General features: G+C 44.1%; 1 protein-coding gene across 1 annotated transcript in view; it reads left to right on the top strand.

Annotated features, from left to right (window-relative positions):
- KDM2B (lysine demethylase 2B) overlaps positions 1-25,966 on the top strand; it is a 104,169-nt gene that overhangs the window by 53,028 nt on the left and 25,175 nt on the right. Inside the window, exons 11-12 of the mRNA XM_058816552.1 lie at positions 5,598-6,052; positions 12,747-12,833. Coding sequence (XP_058672535.1) covers positions 5,598-6,052; positions 12,747-12,833 — 542 coding nt within the window. The remainder of the gene's footprint in view (positions 1-5,597; positions 6,053-12,746; positions 12,834-25,966) is intronic.

Consider the following 25,966-nt stretch of genomic DNA (forward strand, 5'->3'; position numbering starts at 1 on the left):
TCTTTACAAAGCTGCATTGCTTTGTTCTGTGTGAATAATACAGTTTCAAATACTTGCTTTGCTTTTCTTTTGACTGATCTGTGTGTCTTGACTCGAATCTCTATGAACTGTAATCTTTGAGTTAAAACTGGTTTGTTCTGTGCAACCTGTATCTTGATATTCACTTGCTGAGGGATGGGATATCCTAAAGACATCAGTGTTCCAAGCCCTACCTCTTTGTTTTTAAGCTTTTCTTCAGAGCTGAAAAAGTACTTAAATTGTCTCTTCCTTAGGGACTTCTCTATCTGCAAGCAATTTCTTGATTTCCCATGAGGGAGTATCCCTTGACAAAGAATTTCCCATTATTCTCCTTAAAGAGTAATGAAGCAAAGTACTTAACTTCTCCTCAAACCCCTCAGTAGATTTAATTGTTTGCTGTCCTTCTTGGTTTAAGAAAAAAATCTTCATATCCTTGTATTCATTTTCAGAAATTTCTCTTGAATATTTGAAATGTTTCTCCTACTTTTAAAAAACAATTTCCTTGACTGGAAATTTGTTCTAAATTTGTTCTAAATGTCTGTTTTCTGCCTTTCCTTTTGGGTGCTAGAGCTGTGGCATTCTATTTTTCACCCTCCAGTTGTGCTGCTTTCTTTCCTTACAAAGCTTCTGGTACAATGATTGTAGTGATCTTTGAAGTTAAGAAAGTGATTATCAGTAGAGGAGGACTTTGACTAGAGATAGTGCAGGACACTGCCCACAGTCTCTGGGATTCACAAGGGAGTAGTTCTCATAAAATTTGTGGGGATTCTGTTCTCCTGTGTAAAGAAAAAAAATTACTGTCTTCATAATGAACATTGTTGGGGAACACAGAAAACTGAGTTAATCAGCAGTTGGATTTTAAGGATATCTTCATACATTTCATACTGTGTTTTTATAACATGTTTTTATAACATTTTATAACGTATACTGTGTTTTTATAACATAGTATTTATTCACTTTGACATGAAGGTTGTTAAATTCAGAGTGACTTTCAAGACATAGTTTGTTCATGAAAGTGTGTTTGTGTGATTGTGTTGTGATACCTCTGTCCTGATACTTGTATGCTGCTGTAGCAATTTGTATTGTTCTTCGTATTTGTGTTTTCTAAATGTCTCCACTCACAAAGCTTCAGACAGGAAAAAGCCCCACCTCTGTGGAGGTAGGGCTGGAACCTGGAGTCTTCCACTCCCTACATAAAACCATGAGTGCAGCTCGAAATGAGGTGGAGGATGATGGCCGTGCCTTCCTCCCCCATTCCTCAGGCCAGGATGGATTTCCAGGCTGTGTCTCCAGGCACTGTGTGAGGCTGTTCTGTCTCAGATCTCTCCCAGGAGGGCAAACACTCAGGGGATGACGACATGACAGCGATCACAGCCTGCTGTAAAAGCACACAATCCCTTTTTCTCTTTTCTTTTGCTTGTCTCTCTCAAATGGGACATTTGTCCTGCTAGCTGAAATCAGAAAGGAGCCTATTTGGGTTTCCTACTAGATTTGAATGTGTGCTGTTTTTCAGGATGGATATGTCTTCATTATTTTTACTCTTATCATGAATGAGTCTGTACTGGATGTTTTCAACCACAGTTGACCTTCAGTGAGATATGGATGTTGAGAGTGAGCTGACAAAGAGTAATTGGGAGAAGATCCTGGGCTATCAGAGACGTGCTTTCTCTGTAGCCTGCAGCTTTGAAGATTCCCATTGCTAAAATTTTAACAGGATGGCTCTAACTGTATGTTAAGCCTGATGGATATAGAAAAGATGCCCTCTGGCACAGGGAAGGAGCCATGTCTCTTTTTTTCCCCTCTTCCTCAGGGGATAGAATAGATTTGCTTGTGATAGACAGGTACCTGAGTATATTGAGTGGCTCCTGTATGGGGGGCTCCATGCAGTGGAGCAATGGGATACATTTCCAGTATGCTCAGGGTTTTTCTGCTAATGAAAATGTCATTGCTGTCTTTAGCAGACTGTTAGCAACTGCTGCTCCCAAGTCACAGTGGCAGGGTTTGGAGCTGGGAATGGCAAGGTACACACTGGACTGTTCTAAATAGTTCAGAAAGGTTTCATGATTATGCCTGACCGCCATCCCTTTCTTTTAAGTTCTGTAATCCAGCAAGTTGATTTTCAGCAAGGAAGGAAACTGTATAATTATTCTTGTACAAGTGGATAACTGTGAGAAAAGTTAAGTGTCTGCCCAGAGCCACAGGGAAGTGAACTGCTATAGAAAAGGTTTCTGATGCTCTGTCCTGTGGTCAAGTGTGTGCTGCTCCACCTCTTCATTGAGCTAGATCACAGACTGGTCTGGATGAGCTGGTTTTATTTGCTTTGAGATGAGGAGGGTGAAGGTATTATTGCACTAAGCTGTGTGGGAGCCCAGACTGGATATCCCCTCTGAAACTGGGGTTCAGACCTGGGGCTCACTGGAGCACTGACTCAGGAGAAGAAACAGCTGAGCTGAGCAGGTACTGTTCCCCACAGAGAGATTTAATAAACCAGAAACCTCCAAGTCAGTGGAGCCCTGGTAATACAGTGCTTAAAATGCACTTCTCAACAAAGTAAATTCAGATTATGCTTATGTAGGGCCTCAGCTCACAGCACAGTAACTCTGTCAGACAATGTTTTCATTGAAATGAGTAAATAAAAATCATGGCATGCTGCATTACAACAAAACACTTGAAAACACAAAATTGAATCTCCCTCACCTTGAAGTTATCCTTCCATTATTGATTCCCTTGGTGCTTTTTTTTTAGATTAGCAGCAGCAGCAGACAGTTGTTGTGTTTGGAGAGCAGCCTGCTCTTAATCCGGCGGAGCAGCAGCGCTGTAATCCCCTGGTGCTCCAGAATAGCCTGGGACACTCCAGGCTAGCAGCAAGCCCTGTGCCCAGGGGAGAGTTAGGCCAGGCATGGAGTGCCTGCCAGGCATGCAGAGAGCAGGGCACTGCTGGGGTGGTTTGTTTGGCTTAGATGGGAGTTGGTTTTGCTGTCCCTGCCCAGGTGTGGCTGCTTGGTGCTGGTGGCAGGGACAGGTGGCAGCTGGCAGCACAGAACTGCCACCCCCTCTGTGTGCTGCCTCCTCCTGGGAGCAGGCCCCAGTATGCTCTAGTGCTCCACTCCTCTCCTGCCTTTTGTTTCCACAGATTAGAGCAAGAGACAAAAAGTGGAGATGTCTCTTGGAAGCTTTTTCCCCTCGCACCAGAGCGTTACTTGGAGTAAATTATTCACACCTCCATAACGTGATCTCCGTCGTTTCTTTAGGCCTTATTTACACTTGTGCTTTGCCCCAGTTACAGCCATTAGTTCCTGTTCAGCACAGCCACAGCATAGGAGGACAGAAACACAAATTTCTTTGTGCAGATTTACACCACTTTCTGTTGATGACACTGTCCTGGCAGCGTAGGGATGTGGATCTGCTTCCACCCTCTCCTGTTTGATGCCAGAGCTCTGGCATTTTCTCCCATTGAGGCTGGGCTTTGTGCTTGAGCCAGTTGTAAAACAGCTCACCAGGGCTGTGTGGCTCAGGGGAGGGGGCTCCAGCCCTGGATCCAGCAGCCTGGATTCTGACTCCTGGTTTTTCCCTAGATTTGATGTGTGACAATGAGCAAATCGTGCTTTCTCCCAAGCATCTGTTTCCTCAGTTGTAAAATGGGAGAATGACATAAGCTGATTATGTAGCCTTTGAGGTGGGTACGTGTGCTTGCTACTGTGGACAAAGGAAAAACAGTGTGAAATAAAAGTTGGATAACTGAGTGGGTTTTAAATGTTCTAGTTAAGATATTTTCTAATCCTGTTTATTTTTCTAAGAGAAGCATGGGGGTGTATTAGCACAGAGCAGAGAGGAGGAGCTGCTTTGGAGTGCTGATGCCACCACCTCAGCACGCAAAATAATCTGTGAGGCTTTTTTGGAGGCTTGCAGGGAGGAAGTTACCCTGCCCTGTGGATGGAGCTGGATTTAGCTGCACCCTGCCTTGCTGATAGCTGCTGTTTTCTGTGGCTGCCATCTTTTCACAGGCATTTCAGCTTAAACTTGCCCTTCAGGAGTCATTTTGTGGCCATTTTGGTTTTGAGGAAAAATGCAAGCCTGTCTGAAGGAGTAGAGAGGATGGAGATGCTGGGTTTTTGCAGACCCTGTAGCAGCAGCACTCTTGCCCTGGGGAGTGTGAGGTGACCAAATGGTGTCTGTGGGACAGTAACACACAGAGCTGAGCTGGCCCTGCAGGGCTTTCACTGGGAGCTGCAGGGCTGAGCAGCCAGGCAGGCTGAGCAGTGACAATGACACTGCCTGTGGCACCTCTGACCAGTGTGCTTGTGACAAGGTGGTGCAGACTGAGCACAGACAAGGAGTGTCTCTGTGACCAGCAGGAATTCTCCAGCTTGGAACTGGGCTCCAGCATTTGAACCTCTCTGTTCAACAGCCGGATGCTGAGCTTTCTCATTAATGTCCATTTAATCCTTCCTTAAGCATGGTTCACATTGTCCTAATCCAAAGCTACTGCAAAGCATGGAAGCTGTGAAAGGAACTTTTCATTAATTGTTCTCTCACTTTTTCTGTGTGACTTCTGTTTCCTTTGCAGTGTGTTTTTGTTTGCAGCTTGATCTCATACCCATTTCAGCCAGTAATAAATTGATTTAACTGGGTGTTGCCAGTGTTAACTGTATTTTCCACAGAAATTCCTGCTGTTGCTAGCCTGCATTCAATGTTGTTCACTTAGTCAGGGAAATTGTGTCTAATAAATAAGAAAAGATGTGTGCTTGAGGGAACCATGGCCACTGGTTTCCTACACTGCTTTCACTGCTTGATTGCATGGAGTTGGGTAACAACTGGGGCTCTTAGGAGGAAATTAAGATTAATAGATCTTTAGACTCAGAAACTTGCCTTTAAATTTTCCTGAGAAGTACCTAAAATATGTTGGGAACAGCATTAAGAAAACCAGTAGCATGTAGCTGTGACAGTCGCTGTGTTTCTCAGTGTGTTTTGTCTTGTTGTCGTAAAATAAGCCCAGTTGAAATCCTGTGCTGAGTATTCCTGCACTAACAACTGGGGGTTCTTGTTTTATCAACAGCTTGTTGCTTGCGGAGAGGAAAAGTAGCGAGGAGTTGATTTTGTGCTGTGCAGGGTTCCTGGAAGAATGATGATGTACAGCATTTTAACGTGCCTTCTGCCATCGTCTCCCCCTCCTCCTTCTGTGCTAACTCTCCTCTTAAAGCTGTAAAGCTGCCGAATCTGGTCTTTTTCGGATTTGTGGGAAAATTAATTGTGTGTGACTTAAGAGCTCTGCCTCCTCCTAATTGAAGGCATAGAGGACTGAAGCTTTGAAGAAAGCATAATTTTTCCCTAAATGTTTCCCAGTCATTTGAACTGAGTAGATGTTAATGAAAACCAGCATTAAAACAGACAAACAAGCGCCCCCCTCAAAGAAAAAAAAATTAAAAATCAGCTGAATAAAGCCCATTCCTGTCACATACTCACTAAACCATTCTCCAGTGCCCTTTGAAATAGGCAGCACCTGGCCCCAGTGGTACAGAAGTGCTTCAGCTGTGAGGTTACACTAGCTAAAAATTCAGCATTCTTTTTGTAACTTTCAGATGCAAAAAGAAAACGCAGCACAGACAGCTACTCATCAGATTCGTGGTTAGACATGGATGAAGAATCTTGTGATGCCCATCTCCAGGAGGAGAAGGATGACAGCTTGGATAAGAACTCCAAATCCTTGGTGGATGGCTCCTCCTCACCCAACAGCACACACTCGGAAGGGAAGGAGGCTGCAGGGAGGAAACAAAAGGCCACAGTAATGAGGTACCTGAAAAGAACTTTGTCTAATGAGTCAGACGACAGCATCAAATCAACGACCCCCACGGACTATCCCAAAACACCCACGGGGTCTCCAGCCACAGAAGTTTCAACCAAATGGACTCACCTCACAGAATTTGAACTGAAGGGTTTAAAAGCCCTGGTGGAAAAGCTTGAATCCCTCCCAGAGAACAAGAAGTGTGTTCCAGAAGGCATTGAGGACCCTCAGGCTCTCCTGGAGGACATGAAGGTGGGTGTGGTAACTGAGTGATCCACACAAACTCTGCTCACACAAACTCTTTTGCAGAAGGCAGAGTTCAGCTGCAGAGAGGTGGCAGAGGTGTGTGGTGACCAGCTCATGTCAGGCTGCTCTAGCTGACAGGGAAATGATTCCTTGAACCAAAGCTGTCTCTGGCTCCTGTTTGCAGCCAGGTTTAAGTGACACAGTCCCTTCTGACTGTCACAGTAGTGGCCAGAAGTTTATATCCTGTCATAATTCAGCACTTGTTATGTTCCACATGTAAATATTATACCTCAAAAAATCTGTTTATATTTACAGTTTTAATCAGCCCTTTTTGGTCTCGTGTCTCCCTGGTGTACACCTCATTAGCTGACACATACAAAATGTAAATACTTGATTGCAGCTCAGAAGATAGATTGTCTAACACTTCCAGCTGCTTTTTTTTTTTCTTTCACCTTTTTCATTTTCCTTTCCTCCATTGCCCTCTATAGGTTGATAATTATTCTCCACTGGTACAATGTATTGGTTTAGGAGTTGGTGTGAGGAGTGAGTACTCACTAGTGCCACAACTTCTCTGTGAATTTTCAGTCTGTGAACAGTCTGGATCTTCAGTTACATATTTTCTATACACAAGAGCTCTGTAAGGCACAATCTGAGGGGAAAATACGTGTTTATGTGGTAAATGGGGAGGGAGCCTGTACTATTTTAGTGCAAGTGGTGTAACAGCTGCTTAGAAAGGCTTCAAAGCCATTGGAGAAGGCTGAACATGTGCAGTGTGCAGTGGAACCATATTCCCTGATCTTGGAGCTTGGAAGTGTGATACACTGCTCTCGTTCTGGTAAACCACAAGAGCTCAGGAATTCTCTTCTTGCAAAATCAGGCACTTTGTACATGAAAGTGGACACACCTGCTCAAAGCTGCAGATGTGGATTCACCAGCTTGCTCTGGGATCAGTCATCTTTTAATCAGAAGTCAAAATGAAGACCAGAAGTTGAATTTGTGGTGAAGCAGAAAGAATGGTCATGTTACTTCTCAAGCTTGATGCCCAGGGTAATTTTCACTTAACAATCCAGAAAGGGGTGCAGCATCTAATGGCTGGTGCAGATGTTCTGAGTGGGATCCTCTCCCTCTCTGGATGCCAGACTCCAGAGTGCTGTGAGACATCTCCCCAGAACACAGCAAGGTACCATATGTGAATCTGGCTTAAAGCTCTGTGTGGGAGTATCTGTTTTCCTATTCCTCTCCAGAGCACTGGATTCACTGACTACAGAGATGGAGAACTACAAATGGATTGTTAAAAAAAGGCCAGTATCACCTTTTTGGTGATACTGTGCTGTAACTGGTATTGAGTGAGCACCTGCCAGTTATGGTGTACAGCTTGATGTTCCATCTCCTGTGATAACTGGTTGTGGCTCCTAAACTTTCTGTCCTTGCCAGCACATGCTGTAACCATCAGGATGTAGCCCAACATCTGGATACTGATGGTTCCCTGCTGGTGAAAGAGCCCATGACCACATCTAAACATCAGACACGCTGCAGGATTGTTTCCCCTGGAATCACCTCTGGATGTTTGGCCAGTCTGGGACTGATTAGCCAGAGTGAGACTTTTTAAAACCACGTAAACTCAAACATCTTCTTGAACAGTGTCTAAAGAAATGCTGAAGAACTTTCTCACCCATCTTTTTACAGTATTGACCCACATATAAGCCAGTCTTCAGAGAGTGGAAGTCACTATGGCAGAGTAAATTAATTAAATTGCAGTCAGCTTCCTCCATAACTCCCTGTGGTTGCACAATGCCCTTCCCAGGGGCTCTGAAGGAATGGGGGCAGTCAGGGGCAGTTGAGTACATTGCCTCCCAGGCCAGGGGAGAGTCCAGGATTCCCAGCAAGGCCTTCTCTTTGCTCATCAGCAGATTGTCACAGGCAGCCAGCGACAAGGTGTGACCCATTCTGGGAGCCTGGGTGCAGCAGCCATCCCTCCTTCCTGGGAGGGATGCAGTGGAGCCAAAGCATCCCATCTCCTCAGAGCATGAGGTTTGTTTTATTCAGTTTATTCACTTCAAAAAAAAAAAAAATCAAACCCAAGTGTGTGAGTGTGTTTAGAGCTTTTACCTTCAAAGGATGGGGCGTGCTGAGGGAGGAGTTGCCAAGTGACAGATTTGAGTCCTCTGAGCATGTTCCAGCACAATGGTCCTGGCAGGATCCAGGGTTCCTTGGTGTGAGGATGCAGCAGTTCCACCCTTGCTGTTCCATCGGATTCTCATGTTCAGCCCCTCAGCTGGACAGGGTGAATCAATGTTCCCTTGGGGTTCCCAGGGATCCCCACCCTCTGCTCCACACATAGTGGATGAGCTGTTGTTATCACAGGGAACTGGTGGAGATTCAGATAAAAATAATTTTGGGTACTGGCTTTACATGCCACAGGACAGTTATTGTATTTAACAATGATATGTGCAAAAGACGATTTTAATTATATTGAAACAGTCGTGGCTTAACATTTTTGCAGAGCAGGACTTCTGATCTTTAGCACCAGATCCCAAGGCATGAGGAAGAGCAGGAGCACACAACTCATGACACCCTGTGGAAACTTAACTTGAAAGATTTGCCCTGTACCAGATAAAAACATAATGGCAGAGGAAGAAATACAGTCCATTTTCCAGAATGGTATTTATCTCCTTGACCACTGAATCATGTCCTCTCTTACTTTGCTACTACTTTTCCAACCTGTACAGATAATAAGGTGGGGTTTGCTGATAGCATCAGCAGTGGAGTGAGCAGAGCCTGGCCCCTTTAGCTCACCCTGATGAATACCCAGAGCAGCACTCAGCTGTGTGGCTGAATGGAGGCAGGAATCCTGCAGGAGCTGTGCTAATGACCCGTGCTGTGACTGTGCTTGGCTGTATTAACAAGGTTTATTTCATGGGCAACCCAACTTTCAGGCATGTGATGTATTAATAATGCTTCCTATTAGAAGTACCCTTTTAGTGCACCCATTTGAGAGTTATTTTTTACAAATGCATAGCAAGAACATGCTCTGACAAAGTCTGAAAGCTCTTGCTCTGCTGGGAAAGTCTTAAACAAGTTTCTTCCTGAAGCAAATAAATCAGTGTTTATTCTAGCACTTTTATTTCTTAATGAAATACACTCAGGAACTTTTTTTGTATGACATTCAAGTCTGTCTTTGTGCTTCAGGAAGATAATTAATGTTTTCAGAAAACAGGATATGGATAGTTAAACTGGAGAAAGGAAACCATTTTATTCAGTGATGTGAAGTTTCACAGAAGGAATCGGGGTAGCTCACAAAGAATCCATGCTTTCCCAGCTGAGCAGGAGCACAGTGAAGGATGGGTGACTGGATTACTGCTCTTAGTGGTAAACACAAGCACAGCTATTTACAGCTATTTAATGTCAAGCAGGTGAGACTTTCTGAAGTAAAGTAATTTATTTTCCTTACCAGAAGGGAGACTGAAAACTAAACTAAGCCTGTGTAAATTCCTTACACATCATCTGAGCTCCAAACTAAGTGTGCCTGTCTGGTGGGGACACAGCAATCCAGAAGTGCCAAGTGCTGCCTCTGCAGATTGAGCACCCATTTATCACCGTGATCGATGGAGTGCAGCAGCACAGGGGAGGCTTATTTGCAGAGGAACAGGCAGAGCAGGGCAGTTCTTCCCTCAGCCCAAACAGGGAATTCAGTCCCTGGTGGTTGCAGCAGGGCTGGGGTGGGCTTGTGCATGAGGAAGAGGTCACTGTGATGTATCACCATTGTCCTCCTTGGTGTAGTTTGCACTCCACGTCACAGGACAGGTAAAGCTGAGCAGGCCTTGGATTGTGGCACACATGAAACCACTGCCAGGGATTCTCACCTGTGTGCTGCTTCTGATTTCTGCACAAAACATTTCTGTGCGGTACCAGAGGATGGCAATTCCTCTGCTGCTGTTGGGGAACAGGATTGTGAGATCTGCCTCTTACTAATGCCACAGACCTTGCCCACTTCAGAGCAAAAACACTGCTGTTCTTCAGAAGGGCCTGTGGAAGTCCATTAGAGCAGAAGAAACTCGGTTTGAAGAACAGAGGTTGTCAAATATCTGCAACTCCTTGGCAGCAGGAGAAGATTCTTGTGCAAGACAGATGATATCTACTGAAATATGTTCTTATTTTTCTTGCCAAGAAATCTTACCCCCTTCCCATTCTGATGACAGAAAAAAACCTCCCTCTACTGAATGCATTTCAGGGGAGTCATTCCTTGCTGTGCTTTTGAAATTAACGGCTAAGCTGAATTCTTATACAGTTAATCAGCTTCTTCCCTTCATACCTGCTGTTGTCACCACAGCCCTCAAGTGTAATGAATTGAGCCACCTTGTGCTGGAAGAGCATCACGTTGTTCCTCTAACTGGAGCCCTATGGCTTTTCTTTATCTTCTTTTTTCTTGTTTTTAAGCAGGTGAACAAAACCCTGCCTCCCCCAGCCTGTTGTGAGCTGACACTTGACTGCAGTGAGCCCAAGTGTGGCTGTGCTGTGCTCTGTGTGTGCTCTGTGTGTGCTCTGTGCTGGGCTCTGTGCAGACAGCCCTTGTTTTCAGCTGCCTCACATGAGAAGCTGCCATCGTTTTGCTTTTCTCCTTGGATAATATTTTCACCTGATACATATGATAACAAGAAACCTTCATTACCTTGCCGAGTTCTTGGAATATACTGTGCTTTCCATTGAACTCCGAGTCTCTGACAGTTGTTAGTGGAAATGTTAAGGTTTTCTGTCTTACAGGCTTTCAAACCTAAGAGTAGCAAAGTGAAAAGGGATTAATTTGTCCTTTGTTTATGGCTCTCAAGCTGCCTCCTTGTTCTGGAGAATTTTGGCTTTGCAGTAAGAATACAAAAGAGCACTCAGTTTTAGGATTGAACTTGCAGAAAGTGGTCACAGCTCAGTTAATGCAGAGATCTCTCTCCAAATGAAAAGGACGTGAGAAAAGAGGTTCTCACTTCACTTCAGCTTGGCCAGAGTTAATTTGCCAATGATTAAAAGTTGTTGGGTGTTGCACTGGCAGAGCAGGTACAATACAGACTCTGCATCACAGCCAGGTTGGGGCAAGCTGGGTTTTACCCCTCAGCTTTGCAAACCCCTGAGTGCAGCCACAGCACCAGGCTGATGAAACTGGGCTTGTTGTGGCATCGCTTATTTTGGTCCCTGGTGCTGCTTCCAGCCTGACCAGCATCACCAGCCTTGCTGGGGAGCTGCTGTGTGCAGGAGCAGCTCTGTGCTGGGGCTGTGCTGTCTGGTGTAGCACAGCTCCCATGGAAGCACAGCCTGGGGAATTGGGCTGAGTGGCACAGGTTGTCTGAGCTCTGGGGAGAGAGTCAGCCCCAGGGACACTGATCCAAACCCAGGCTCCTGGGGACTGGAACATGCCATCACACTCTGGGCTTTAGTTGGATGATTACAGATGAATTCCAAGTGCACTCCCTATTAAAACAATTACTGTATTTTAAGCTCTTTTTGTATAGTGTGTGAAATTACTAATTACTAGAGTGCTGCACTGGGGACTGACAGAGCCTGCTGCCTGTTGTTGGCTAATTAAGCTTTTTTCATATACTTGGGAACAGCACTGCTGAACTTCATTGTCTGGGGTCATCTCCTAAATATTCTGTTGAAGTAATTTCCAACCTGCAGTTCTCATTTGTTCTACTGGAGCTTCTTTATTTTTGGTCTTTAACCTGTTGGTGCTGATTTGACCTTCAGTTTTCAGCAGCACAGCAAAATCCTCCTTCTGACTCCTATTTTTTTGTTTTCATTTCTTCCTTTTCAGCCACCTGAAGTCCAAAATTAAGAGTTTTGTAGCTAAATTAGTGAGCATGTAGGGAGTCACGGGAGGGGAGCGTGAACTGCTCCCAGCTGCACATGGAGTGTTTTACCAGCTCTGTGTTGGGTTACTGGTCATGGGAGTGATTCACAGTGGTGGAAGCTGTGTCAGCCTGTGCAACCCACTCACAAAATCTCTAGAACAGTGCATCAAAGAAAAGGGTTTGGTGGGGGTGGAAGGGAGGGGAGACCAATCTTTTTCCCTTAATGTTGTCCATTCAGATCCTTTCCTGGTGATCTCTCAGGAACCTGAATGCCTCAGCTGGTCACATAGAGGAACTGGATTCAGCAGCTCTGTCCTGCCCATCATGGGGGAAGGAAGGGCAGTGGGAGTGATGGTGCTCTTGGATTGCCATGTGCAAAAAGATGAAAAGCTCCAGAGCACATTTTTATTCTTGGCTCACCTGAATGATCAGGCACCTGAGGATTGCTCCAGACTGCACACCCGATGCCTGTGATGGCTGAAATAACAGGGGCAGAGCCTCACTGCTTCTCAGGCCTTCTGTAGCCTTGATTAGGAGAGAAGGGTCAGAGGTGGGGTCAGCTGGGATTTAATGACCTGGATTTGAGGGAGAGAGGTGACAGTGGTAAGACACCGGTCTTGGACACACCTATAATAAAGAATTCTGTAACATTTGAGGTGATTGATGGCTGATTTTGCTGCCTGTTTTGCAAGAAGTTTCACATTAGGATGTTAATGAGAGGTACTAGAGTTTCAGTGGGAATTGGAGGTTTGGAAGCAAAAGTAACTTGCAGAGATCTTGTCCTCTGCCATGAGAGCAGAGGCCTCTGCACTCCTGAGCTGGAAAAATGTTTCTCTGGTTAATAATCTTTTCATTTACAACAGAACATACTAAAGGAGCATGCTGATGATGACCAAAATCTTGCCATTTCGGGTGTCCCTGTGGTCAGCTGGCCCAAGAAGACCACAAAGGTAATGAGACACAATTCCTTACTAACCATTGTTGTGCCTGGCCTGGTGTTTATCTATAATCTGACTAAGTGCTGTGTATTATCTGTTGGCAGCTGCTAGCATTTTTAACACAAAATGTTTCTTTTAATGGTTTTATGATTAAGACTTGAAGCAAAACAAGAAAGTGCCTTAGCAGGGAGAAATCAGAGTTTCCATTTAAAAAGAATTTGAGCCTTACTTACCAGTATAAAACTCTGATATGTCTTGATCGTTTACTAATTATGGTTAAATCTAAAAATTTTGATGCATTTTGTATAAAATTAAATGATGTGTAAATGCTACAAATCAGTCACTTAGGGAACACTCCCATCTGAACGAGAAGATGGTTTTTCTCTTACACTATGGGACTTCCTGAGTGCTCTGTACATGTGCCACTGTAGCTTTGAAGCATTGTTTTCTGTCCTTATATCCTAATTTTTTCTCCTATACATGGGAGTAATTCTTTTCACTTTGCAGGAGAACCAGAAGGTTTGCTTCGTTAGGGCTGATAGAGAATTTGAAATAATTACCGAAAGAACAATGTCAAAAGGCTGGTTGTTATTTATAACAGTGGTATGTTTACCACACTGCAGTTATTCAGCACGCTGTAAAAGCAGCTTTGCTTATTTAGAAGATGTCTCATCGCTTCTATTTTTACTTTCATTTTTCACTGAATTACTTTTATAATCCATTATTTCTTTAGAAATGCTGAAGGGGTCGGTCAGCTTAAATCAGGCTTCGATCTGAAAATCTGTCGTTATCCCTGTAGATACCTTTCAGATAATTATCAGGGAAGATAATTCACTCACTTCTCACTTCTTGTGCTGGTGAACTTGGTGTGGCACGTGTAGCCATGAGAATTTGCTGTTTGCAGGTGGGAGGTAGGAGACCATGAACATGGAGCTGCCAGAGGAGAGTGGGGCAGGATGAGCACATCATGTTCCCTCTTGGTCCCTTTTTGGGTTTCAGCTCAGCATATTTCAGAGGAATTGGGTCTTGTTAAATACATATTTTCCTTTTAGCTTGTAATAAATCCATGGGAATATGATCTGTGTTTAAAACATTGGTTTAGAAACAGCAGTGGAAAACCTTGAGAAGCAGGTGTGGGATTCTGCACTCCTCTGTTTATGGCTGCTGCTCATGCCATGGTCAAGTATATTCTAGGCATTGGATAAAGCAAAATCTCTGTGACCAGAGAAAAGGTGGTGTGGGAAGCATGTAAGATAAAACTGAGGAACAACTGACTCCCTTTTGAGCTTGTGAGAGAAGGGAGGATCTGAGTGCTTTGAGGCTTTTATAAGCTTTGGCATTTGTTAATGTTCTTGTTCACTTTATTTTGGAACCTTGATAAATGCTTCATTTCTTCTATTTTATTTCTGTGTATTGGCAATGTAACTGCAACTGTAAAGGATTTGTAATTTTTGTGATTTAAATCTTACCCTTTTTTGCAAAATCCATCTTGCTGGCTGCAAGGGATTTTTTTTTCAGGTGTTTATTTTCCTTCTGCCTTTCTGAAAGCAAAAACATTCAGGAGGCATCATTCCCACTGGTATGACAATATCAAACATACCAGTTAATAACAAATACAAGGAAAACTTTCACAGATAGTCAGACTTTAGGTTGAAGTTTGGAAATAAACAAAAATTGATAGGAGAAAAAATGCTTTCACCATTCTCTTAATATTTGCCTTGCTTAATCTGTGATCAGTTTCTGTTATGTCTTATGTTTTAGTTCAAAGGTACACTTGCAGATAGGGCTGCACATTTCCCAAGAGAAATTTGTTGTGGTGCTTCTAATTGGCAAATGTCCTTGTCATCTTCCATGTTGCAGCTATTTCCCTTCCTGGGAACAGAGGCCAAGGGAACAGGCTGGGAAGAGGCATCTTAGAGCTGAGCCTTTGAGTTCCAAATGAAAATCTGTGGGAAAGACAATATAGGGGAGATTTGTCTAAAAGCAGTTTTAGTAGTTAAGCTTGGTTATTTCTCCTTTGTTCCGTGTAAGCCCTGATAATGAAATAGAAGATTTTACAGAGAAGAAAAACCCTTAGGGAGGGGGAAACTCCCTTGGAAAATGGTTTGTAGCTGGTGGAGCAAGTCTCCATGGCCAGAAGATCCCACAAATGTTCAGCACAAGGCAGGGGAATAAAATCTACCAGTAATTTTGCTTTCTGCAGTCTTGTAGTTTTTATGGGAGAAAGGGCAGCTAATTCCCAGTGCTCTCCTGAGATCCTCGTGTTCAGAGGGAGCAGGAGATCCAGCACAGCACAGTACTGCTACTGTGGGGCTGCAAGGAGACATTTTAGTTGGTATCAGCTTCCAGGGACAGCAGGATTGTCTGATTCCAAGGCATGAAAGAAAAGAAGGGAACTGAAATCCAGAAAGATGAAGCAGTACATGGAACAGAGTTACATCTCTCTTGCTTTCTCCCGAGAGAAGGCTCCAGAAGAGATTTAGAAAGACAAGAGCAGCAGATGGAGAAGGAAGAATAAAGCCAGCATTAAATGCCAAAACATTTCAAAGAAAATGGAAATTACTGTAAAGAAAGGAGGGGAAGAGACTAGAAATGGCAAGAGAGCAGGATTAGGAGAGAAGCAAGGACTGAAAAGGGATGGAGTGGGAAAAGCAAAGAGCAGAGGGAGAGAACCCTGATTAAAGTCAGGGAATAGGGACAGGGAGTGTCTGTGTAAGTAACCCAAGTTGGGGAAGGTCGAGCTTGGTTCCATTGACTTGTTTTGAAGGAATGTGCCTTTGGTAACCTGAATGATTTTTGAAGCACCAAATAATGTTTCCCTTTAAACCCAAGTCAGTTTCTTTCACGTGTTGTGTGACGTGAGCAGTGTGCACAGAGCTGCAGAATGGCTCTTGAAGCCTCTGACATGCTGGGGTTTAAGGAAAAATTGTGTTCATTCACCTCAGATCCCACTCCAGAGAGGAGGAGCTGTCATGGGCAGGACATTTCACCAAGTACAGGGATCCTGGCCCTGCAGTGGTGCCTCTCTCTGTTCACCTTTCCCAAAGCACTTGGGGCTGCCAGTCACTCTGCAGCTCCCTGACAGACAGAGTGCTTCTCTGGCAAAATAAACAGAAGCAATGATCAGGAATGGGTTAGTGAGTAGTTGGAATAACTGGGTGACATTTGATGATCTTGTGGTTAATGCACAAAATGGGAGGCCGGGGTCTGCTCCTGTTCCCAGCTCTGCTGCAGCACCTTGTGTTGTGTGAGGTGAATGGCACATTCCTGCTCCCTGAGCTCTTCCTGGTGGAGATGGGGCTTCCCAGATGGGAGGTGAAATTAATGGTTATAAAGATCTCTTGCATCTTCAGTGAAAAGTTCTGTAGTAAAATGTAGGAACCATTATTGTTTTGTGGTAATAAGAGAGATGGAGTGTGATTCATAGACACCTCTTCAGATTATATTTACTCATCTTTATGGAGCTATTTTGAGTTGCTTGTACTTCTTATAATTTATTGATAATTATTTAGCACAATAATTACTCTCATTTAAGCACCTTTTTTCCCCCCTTTGAAAACTCTATTTCAGTAGAAGCAAGAACCTGTATTTTTCTTTTAGCTGTACAGTAAGAGACAACAGTCCAGTGCCAGTGGTCTTAGGACATGTACAGAAATCCTAATTGAGGCCTGTTGAAGGAATCAGGAATGTGGGGCTGGTGGATCTGTGAAGGCTGCTTGTCCTGCTGGCTGACAGTCCATGCACCTCCAGGCAGGACATTCCCAGTGCTGCTGGTGCGGATGCAGCCGAGGATGAGCAGCCCCCATCCTGTTCCTGGGCTGGGGGCTGTGCAGCACTGGCCTCTCCTCCCTTGGTGCAGGGCTCAGAGTTATCTGGGGGGTTGCAGTCATGGATCATTAAAGTTACAAAAACCTCCAGGATCGTCAAATCCACCCTTTGTCCAAATCCTGCTGTGCTGGGAAAAGCTCCATAGGGCACACTGCTTTCAAATGCTGGGTTCTTCAGCAGATAAAGAAGAGCAAGGAATCATCCCTACCAACTTCCACCCCATCCCTGGGACAGGAGCTTTTGGGTGGTGTGAACAGAGCAGACCCTAAACCTGATTTTCCACTGTGGCAACTCACAGCTGGTCACTGGAGCAGGAGGCTGGTGCCTGCCAAGCCCAGGCTCCAAACCCATTCCCATGAGTTACTCAGCCCTGCAGTGCCAGAGTTCCCATTTATCTGCACAGGAATTAGGGATAGTATTTTATTTAGGGAACTCAGAATATGGCTTAAGCAGAAACCACGTTTTTCAAACCATTTCCTATTTCTGGGAGAAAACAGTCAACTCCAGCAGCATGCAATTACACTCTGTGGCAGTGCCTTCTGTTTTTATGTGATAAAGATCTTTAGTTGTCTATGAAGAGCAGCTATAAAGAACTAAAATATGTTTGGACTCTCCTGTTCTGTGAAGAGTTAGAAATGCAGACTGGGAGCTGGATTCTCATCTCTCTTACCTGGCACAAAACTAAAGCCACTGCATTTGCAATGAGAGTGAGTGTCCAAATATATTTAGGACTGGCTGTGAGCAGGAGATGGAGCTGTAATTTTCAGGAGCTGGTTAAAAGTGCTGCAATATGTGGCTGTTTCTCTGATGCCTGTTCATACTCTTTCTCCATGTAATTTTTACCTGTTGATTTAAAAAGAAGATAGCTGAGAAGTCTAATAAGAAAATGGTAATATTCCTATTTAACAGAGTACTATTAATTAGTAAAGGCCACAAACTGAAACTTTGATTGGATTATTGGTTTTTTTAAACACCAGTTTCCCTGCAATTGGCAGTGCAAATAATGTTCATAGCTCTGTATCAGGACATGAGAACCAGGAAGAAAAAGTAATTATTGAAAAAAAAAAGGAAGGCATCTCTCAGGTTGTTTTTTATTGGATTGGGGTGGTCAAGGGTGGGCATCACATTGAAAGGGCCCTTCTGGGATGGCAGCATTTGATTTGTCATTAGTGAGTTCTGTCCTACAGCAGTTCAGTTTGTGCCCCATTATTTTTACTAGAAATCTTTTTGGAGAATTCTACACATCCATGGATCTGAAAAAGAAAGATTCACTCATATGAACTAATCTGTGAGAGGCAGAGCAAAAGGCTGATTCCTGGGGCTGAGGAAAGTCATGTTCCACCAGCCCAGGTCCTTGTGACACTGTCCTGTTCCTGCTGCTGCTGTCACCACTGCTAAAGGAGTCATGGGAACAAAGCAGGAATGCAGAGATTCCCTTTGCTTATCTGCCTAGTAGAATTTTTTTCTCTCTGTGAATTTACCTAATAATTTGTGGAACCTGTTGATCTTTTTGATCTCCTCAGCATCCTGTGCCAGTGTCCCCTGCAGTTTAATTAAGCTCTGTGTAGATAAGTGCTTCCTTATGTTGTTTCAGATCTGTCCTTTAATATCATAAATACACTTCATGCCCTCTGTATCATGCATTCTGAGAAATTTGAATGAGGTCTGTGTTCATCTCTCTACTGTCAAGGATTTTTTTTTTGCCCCATTACTGTGTTTCAGTATTTTTTCCTCTATTTCCAAGCTGAAAATCACAAGTCAGTTCAGTCTTTTCTGGTATAAAAACCATACATTTGAGCATTTTGGTTTTTACTCTATTCTAGTTCCATTCGTGGTAGTTTTGAGGTGAGGATGAATGTGGGACTCCACAACCACGTATATTCAAGATGTGATATTGGAGAGCAGAGGCTGGCAGGACATGCCTGGTTCAGCATGGCCCAGCTGAGTTGTAGGGGGATTGTTGTGTGTGGACTTCAGGGAACATAATAATCAGGGCAGGAAAAGAGTTATTGAAGCTGATGGACAATGTTGGCATGGGAAGAAGTGAATATAAACATCCCAGAAATAGATTTAGGCTGGAAGTTAGATTTCAGATCATTGTTCACAGTCTGAACCGAAGAGCACACAAGAAGAACAGTGGACAGCTGTGATGAAAAGGGTGGTAGATTTTTAGAATGAACCTGTATTTTAAATAATAAAATTCAGCAGGATTAGCCACCATCTCCAGATCTGGACCCCACAGATGTCCCTATGTACTTGCATATGTCTGCCACCATTTCCAGCAAGGAAACATTTTCCCTCTTTTTGGTGTTTCACCTTAAAAGTGCTGGGAAGAGAAGAAAATCTACCAGTTTTTAATAACAGAGCTCCTTTATTTATGGATTCAATTTTGTGTGACATTATGCATTGGATCAAAGCTAAGACATAGTAAGAAAATGGACTAAGAATCGGTGGACACAATAAATTCAATTATATGCAAAAATTAGGGGGTAGAGCATAAAATGGAGTGTTTTGATTAACGTGAAACCAGTGTGATTTTCCAGAAGTGTTGAGCATTGTTTCATATCAGGAATTCTTTCAGCTGAGGGGGAGAGGTGTGAGGTGGACAAAGAACATTCCTGAAAACCTTTGAATAAGTGCTTCCAGTTTTTACTTGCTTGCTTACTAAGAATTCCTGCCATAGCTATCGTTGGGCCAGCTCCACCCAGAGCAGCAGGAGCAGTGAGGGACTCGTTACAGCAATTAGTGTTTTAACCAGAGTGGTGTCTGAAACAGATCTGAGCACGTAGAAATGGCACAGCATCAAACCAGCATCAGCTTCAGGAGCCTGCCCGGGGCTACCACCAGGAAAGCAACATTCCATGCAGCAGCAGTGGGAAAACTCTGCCAGATTCCCTAGGACAGGCCAGTTCCATGGATATCTGCTCAGGGAACTTCCTGTGGGAATACAAATGTATTAGAAAGCACACACTGATAATTAAAAACAAGCACTTAAGAATTAAAGTAAAAATCGAGAGTATCTGGTGTTAGAAAAGGCTTGGAAAGGATAAAAAAGATAAAGGCTGATAAGACAGCAAAACAATCCGGTGTAAATTGTTGTGTGATGTATTTACTGGTTGAGATTCTGGGTAAGTTGTTGTATGGTGTATTTTTCTGGTTGAGATTCAAATAAGTTTTCCATCAGTCATTCCAAGTGGTGCAGGAGCAAAGAGGAGATTTAAACTGTCACATTTCATTCTTGCCAGGCACCAGCTTAAAGGTGTTTGAAATGATCCCACACAGCAGAGCCTGAACTCTGTTTGGTGTCAACAACAATTTTAAATGCCAGTAGTCTACAAGGAGATTTGCATATACAAATATGTGTGTATTGTGAATCCTTTTTGTTGATAAAAAGTCCTGATTATAAAGTTCATAATCTACTGCAAATCAGGCATTTCTTCATAGTTATCAGATGCTAATAATTACTTTTCTCCTAGAAAATAGCACAAGTACAAAAGAAAAGGAGGATTTAAATCAATTTAAATTTGTTTTTCTCTTTACTGATTTAAATTGTGATTGGAATCAGTGATTTAAATAATTTTGAATAATTTGTGTTCTTTTACACTGTAGAATAGTAGATACCATGTGGTAGGAGAGAGAGGAAATACATTCAAGAAAAATACCCCAGTTCTGGCTCCTGACAAATCTATTAAGACACAAAACCCCATAGTTGATGTTTAGGGGATATTTTTTTAAGGGAATTCCACAGTAGCTGTACACATATGGAACTAAGGCCTTCCCCTGCTAAGTACACATAGAGGCAGGAAAAAAACCTGATGCACCAGAACCAAAGGTTTCTCGAGGTACAGTGCCAAGGAGGGAAAGCTGCTGAAGCTGCTGGGAGTTCCTGTCAAGGCTCTGCTTTCCCAGAGCAGCACTGCCCAGCAAGGCAGCAGCTCCTTGCCCGACCTGTTTATTTTTGAGTGCTGTTTCAGTCTCTTACACACATCAGTCCTGCAGACAGATTCATTTGTGCAGTAACTCGGTGCAGACCTGAGCAGTTCTAGGGTCTGGTGGATGTGGATCCAACTGAATCTGCCATGGGGGGCTGGGACAAGATGGTCTTGAAGGTCCCTTCCAGCCCACTCCACTCCGTGACTCTACAAAAGAGCTCCACTGCCTATTGCCTCAGTATTTTTCTAACACCTTTGACTGGTGACTTGACAGATTATTTCTCACCTCAAGAGGCTGTACTTGAAATATTGTGTCCCTTCAGGGAGTAATTATAAATAGTAAGGACTTGAATGAGCACCTTCTTAATCTTCCATCTTTGACTTAATATTTTCACTTCTTATCAACTCTCAGCCACTTGCTTTGAAATCTGACCAATGCCTTTATGTGATTAATACATCAAACAGGTAAATTAGAGCCATTTTGACTCTGACTAGAAATCTAAATGGATTGGGAAAAAAAATGAACAGACATTTCTGTTTTCCAACTGTTGTGCTCCAGGTATGATACAAGGAGATTTATGTATTCCTCCCCATTGTCATTCTTCTACCACAGACACAAATATTCAGTAATATGAATTTTTCCCAACTATGCCTTGACTACCATTTTTCAAGACAGAAGCTTTCTCTTTATTTCATGACAGTATAAGTGCTGATGAAAACTACTGTAGTCTTAAGACCTTTTCCTTAGATAGTCTGTGTGAAATGAGTTGACAGATCTCAGATTTTATCCCCAGGAGCCTGGCCTACATTTATGGCTGAGCTGGCCAACAGAAGCTAAGGTTTGAACCTGGTTTAAGACTTCCAACATCCTTTTGCTCTCCACCACCTTGACATCAAAGCAATCCAAGCTTTGGGTACGTATCTGAAAGTGAATAGTTTTGTTTCTGGACCAAGCACATTGGCAGAGCAGTGGGAAAGGCGTTTGTCATTGGAAGTACAGGCCATGCAATTCTGGACATTAATCCTGTGTGCACTTTTCAGAACAAAATGGAATTGTATGTTCTGTCCCCAAGAAGATGGCTTCCTCTTAGTTCCACAGCACATTGAAATGAAAGTGTGCTGAGAATATAAATGAGGGCTTGTTTCAACTTCTGGACTTTCTGCAGGCACCAGTGGACCAGACTGAAGAGGGACAGCAATGCTCTCCTTTTTGAAAATAATAAATACAACAAAATATATGGGTACATTCCAGTAAAAGCTGTGAGTCTTAGCCTGGTGTGGTTTAGTTGTTAGTCCTGGATGTTACCCCACAGATCCAAGTCAAGTTTGTAGGTGAGAACAATGAGCAATGAGCCCTCACAAGCAAACTGTACTTGAGCTTTTCCTTTGCTCAGCATGTGTTTGGGTTTGGTCTCTGGATTTTCAGGCTGCTGCCCACACGTTGGACACAGCTGACTCTCCCAGCGTGCTGTGCTGTGTGTCAGAGCACACTGAGCCTCTTGCAGGAAAGCAGGTTTCCTATTCCGGTTAATCCACTCTTTCACATCTATTTGCATGTTCCTCCACAGCATGGCACTCACTGCTTATCTTCTTAGGAACCTCCTTCTCTAGCTTTTGCATTTGCTGACAGAACATGGCTCTTGGAGACACAAACTGTGCTGTGGAAATGCTTTGTGCCATTAGGCTCTGTGGAAGAAGGAAGCATGGCAGGATTTCCCCCATTTCCTAGGGGATAGTCCCAGTCATGTCATGGCTCTTCCTGCAGAGAAGAGTCTGTCTTGTGTGATAAATGAAGTCCATGTTTCACCATTCTGCAGTCGTACTTATTACTTTTTTAAGAAGCCAGGTTGTTGGGGTTTGGGGAGGGTTGTTTGGGTTTTAAGGGTTATGAGTGAGGAGTTCCTGTCAGCAGGGTTTGCTGGGCTCTTGTTTGGCTGCTGCTCCTCTGCTGCAGGGGCCCAGGCTGTGTCCTGCAGCAGGGTTTGTACAGCCCTTGCTGCCTTGGGTTCTCCTGGAACAGTGCTGGACGCTGCTTAGGGAACTAGGAGCAGTAGCATTGCATGGAGGGAGCAGTCAATATTATTTCATCCTGCTTTACTTTATTTGATTTAAAGTTGATCAATCAGACTCTATTGAAAAGATTGTGACAGATACTCAGTGCATCTGATGACAACTCTTATGTCATAGTTCAGATGAAGTAGATGGGAAGTAGTGAGATTGTGGGTATTTAGGCTGTCAGACTGTCACTGCTAGTGTTGAGAATACAACTGAAATATTGGTTAAAACTCTTGAGAAAAGTGTCATGAAATTTGCCCAGGCCCAACAGTTAAGATCGTATTTCATGTGAATGGACACTTACACCGAAACAATGAACCTTAGAAAGCTACTAGGTAACTCTCTTATTCTGATACAGGTCAATAATTGTGATTCATAAACATCTCCGTGGGTTTCCTTTCCAAAACTGTATGTGCTGGCCTGCAAAAAGCAGCAGCAGCTCAAATCACTTCTTTTTTCAAGGACTTGCATATCAACCAACTTGAGATCTAATTCTTTCTGTGTAAATATTTTTTCTAATACCAGCTAAATATAATACTCTGTAAAGATGCATAAAAAGTTTCAAGGGAAGCTTAAATCAAAAGTGTGTTTGTGCCACATAAAAAACTTTATTTCACTTCATTATTGAGCATCATAAACTCTAGTGTGTAATAAGAAAACACAGATCCTGTTCAGGGCTGGCAGCAGCAGCTGCAATCTGTTGGTACAGGAGATGCTCAGGAGTGAGTGAGTACAGCACAGGGGTTGTAGTTGTCCTCCCCCAGCTTGGTTTTACTACTTAAGGATATTTGCATGAGAATAAAATCTGGTTCTTTGGCACTCATCTGCTCCTGCTGTTTATTCTTCGCTTGAGGTTATTGTCTCAGTTTGTGACAATATAATTGGTTTCTGTGGAGAAGATTATGATATTGATGAGACTTATATATGACTTCAGGTGAGGTGCAATCAAAGCAACAGTTCAAAATAGAAGGTGCTGTCTGTTTTCATGCAGTTTTCACTATGGCTCATTCAGCAGCGTAATTAAGGATGTTATTTATTACTGAACTGTATCACACTAAGCTGAAGTAGGGACACAGTTCTGCCACTGCAGGCAGGACTGGGGTCACTGCTGCTTATTTTGTGTTCTAAACTGTTGTAAACTCCACCAGGCTGGGCAACTAGATGCTGTTCACACAAGGGTTGCTCACTATTTGTTGTAATTTAGTGTTCTCTAGTGCAGACAAGCTGAAAGAATTGAGCTGGAAAATGCTCTCTTAATAGTTCCTTCTGTGTATTAAATATTCCTTTGAATGGTTAGCTGCTTTTGTACAGGATAACTTTTTTGAGAGCAATTATAATCAGAAACAATTATTTTATTGTGCTGTTTCCCCCTTTCTGATTCCCAATTTGCTATTTTATATCATACCCTATCCCATTTTTTCTAAACACCATCTCGGCAAAGTTTACCTAGGGTTTGGAAATCATTCCAAGATCTGGGCATGTGAGAGCTGTCTGTCCTAACCCTGGCTCTGTAATTAGAGCTCTCTTGTCACTTGTGGTGCTGCTGCAAGGGCAGCGTGGCCGTGCTGTGGGATACACTGGGAAGGACCTGCTGCAGCCAGGAGAGGCCAATGCCAGCATCAGGAGTGCTGGAATGTGCTGCACGTTGAGAGGAGGAGGATGATCTCTGTCATGATTTAATTTGCTGTGAGTGACATTTTGCCGTGGTGTGACTGGTGGATTGTCCTTGGGGGATGTCACAAGTTATTTTTTTCTCCTGCCTGGATTACGGAGCCAAAAGGCCGGAGGGACAGACGGGTGTGAGCCAGGTTAGAGGGAGCCTTGCAGGGAACTGGGCTAGTGGAGACTTGGTCTGCCCAGGGGCAGGTGTGGGACCAGCATTTTCCTTCCGGATGTCACCTGTCCTTCTCCTGCTGCTGCTGCAGGCCAGGTGTATTGTGGCTCCGCAAACACGGCTGGAGCCACGTTCTTGCTCGTGCTTGAAAACATTGTAGGCCTGTCATGAGGTGCATCCCCCCCCCTTCCTCTCTCCTCCAGAAAACATTGGATTCTGATATTACCTTGTGATTCTGAAAGCCAAGGCCTTAGGCACATGCCTTTCGTGCCTCAGCTTTCGTCTGCTCCTGCTCCCGGTTGTGTAGGAGCACAATGGGGGAAGAGAGAAACCTGAGGAGTCAGAGGCTGAGCACATCCTGGGAGCCCCTTCACGTGTTGTGAGTAAATGCTTTGCTCCCAGCATGGTGTATGAGCAGGATGGGGAGAACACCATCACCTACCCATCATTTGAGTTTGAGTTGGCAAGGATGGGAGTACAGCGCTCAATAGATATTTAATGTACTGAAAATAAGGAAGGGGCATAATTACACGATTCACATGGCTTCATCAGCAATTGCCTGTAAATATGTGTTTAAAGTTTGACTTTGTTACTTAAACTTGAGGGACCAGGCTCGGTGTGGATCCTGGTGTCACAAGGGCTGTGTTCCTGCTTGCTCCTGTGCCAGCTCTTGCCTGTTGCTGCCTCTTCTGAACTACCCAAAGTGGTTGTGCCGTGTGGTAATTCAGACCAGGGAACCGAGCTGAAACTAGTTTGGCAAAAATCCTGATGCAAGGACCATTAGATGTGCTTCTTTATGGCTTCTTGGTTGCTCAGCACATGCAAATATTTAATCTCATGTTTAATTCTGTGTTGTGGGTGTAGGAGCCGGAGGCAAAATCCTAACAACTTGAGTGGAATCGGGATTTCCCCTGAAAGCAGGCCCATAAATCCAATGGGAAATTTAAATCTCCAGCACTCAGATACAGGCCTGTGACCCTCAAGCTGTGGAGGGCCAAGGCAGTGTCCATGTGGAGGTGCTGGCCCCGGACCTTTGGATCCAGAACAGGTCCCCAGGTGACCGATGTGTACGATGTCACACTGGGGTTTCATTGTGGAACCCCAGCAGCGGGGCAGGATGATCAGAGCACGGCTGGAAATGGTTCCTCGGAGCAAGTCAGAGAGGGGGTGCCTGCATAAGGAGCAGCAGCGTGAGGCCAGATGCGAGCAGCTCCACCAGCCGGGTCGCCTCATCTTATCCCAGCGCTGGTTCTGCCGCTTGCAATCTGGAAGTTTGCTCGGTGCCTTCCTCCTGCCGAGGGATGGAGGTTCCGCGCCGCGGGAGGGGAGCGGGCAGGTAGCGCGGTGCAGGGTGTGTGTGTGTGTCTGTGTGTGCGGTGTCTGTGTGTCTGTGTGTGTGTGTCTGTGCGCGTCTCCTTTGTCTGAGCAGCCCGAGCAGCGCCGAGCGCCCCGCGGGCGGCCGCGCATCCTCCCCGCCCAGCGCCGCTCGGCACACC

The sequence above is a fragment of the Ammospiza caudacuta genome, chromosome 18 (assembly GCF_027887145.1).
Source record: "Ammospiza caudacuta isolate bAmmCau1 chromosome 18, bAmmCau1.pri, whole genome shotgun sequence".
Lineage (NCBI taxonomy): Eukaryota > Metazoa > Chordata > Aves > Passeriformes > Passerellidae > Ammospiza > Ammospiza caudacuta.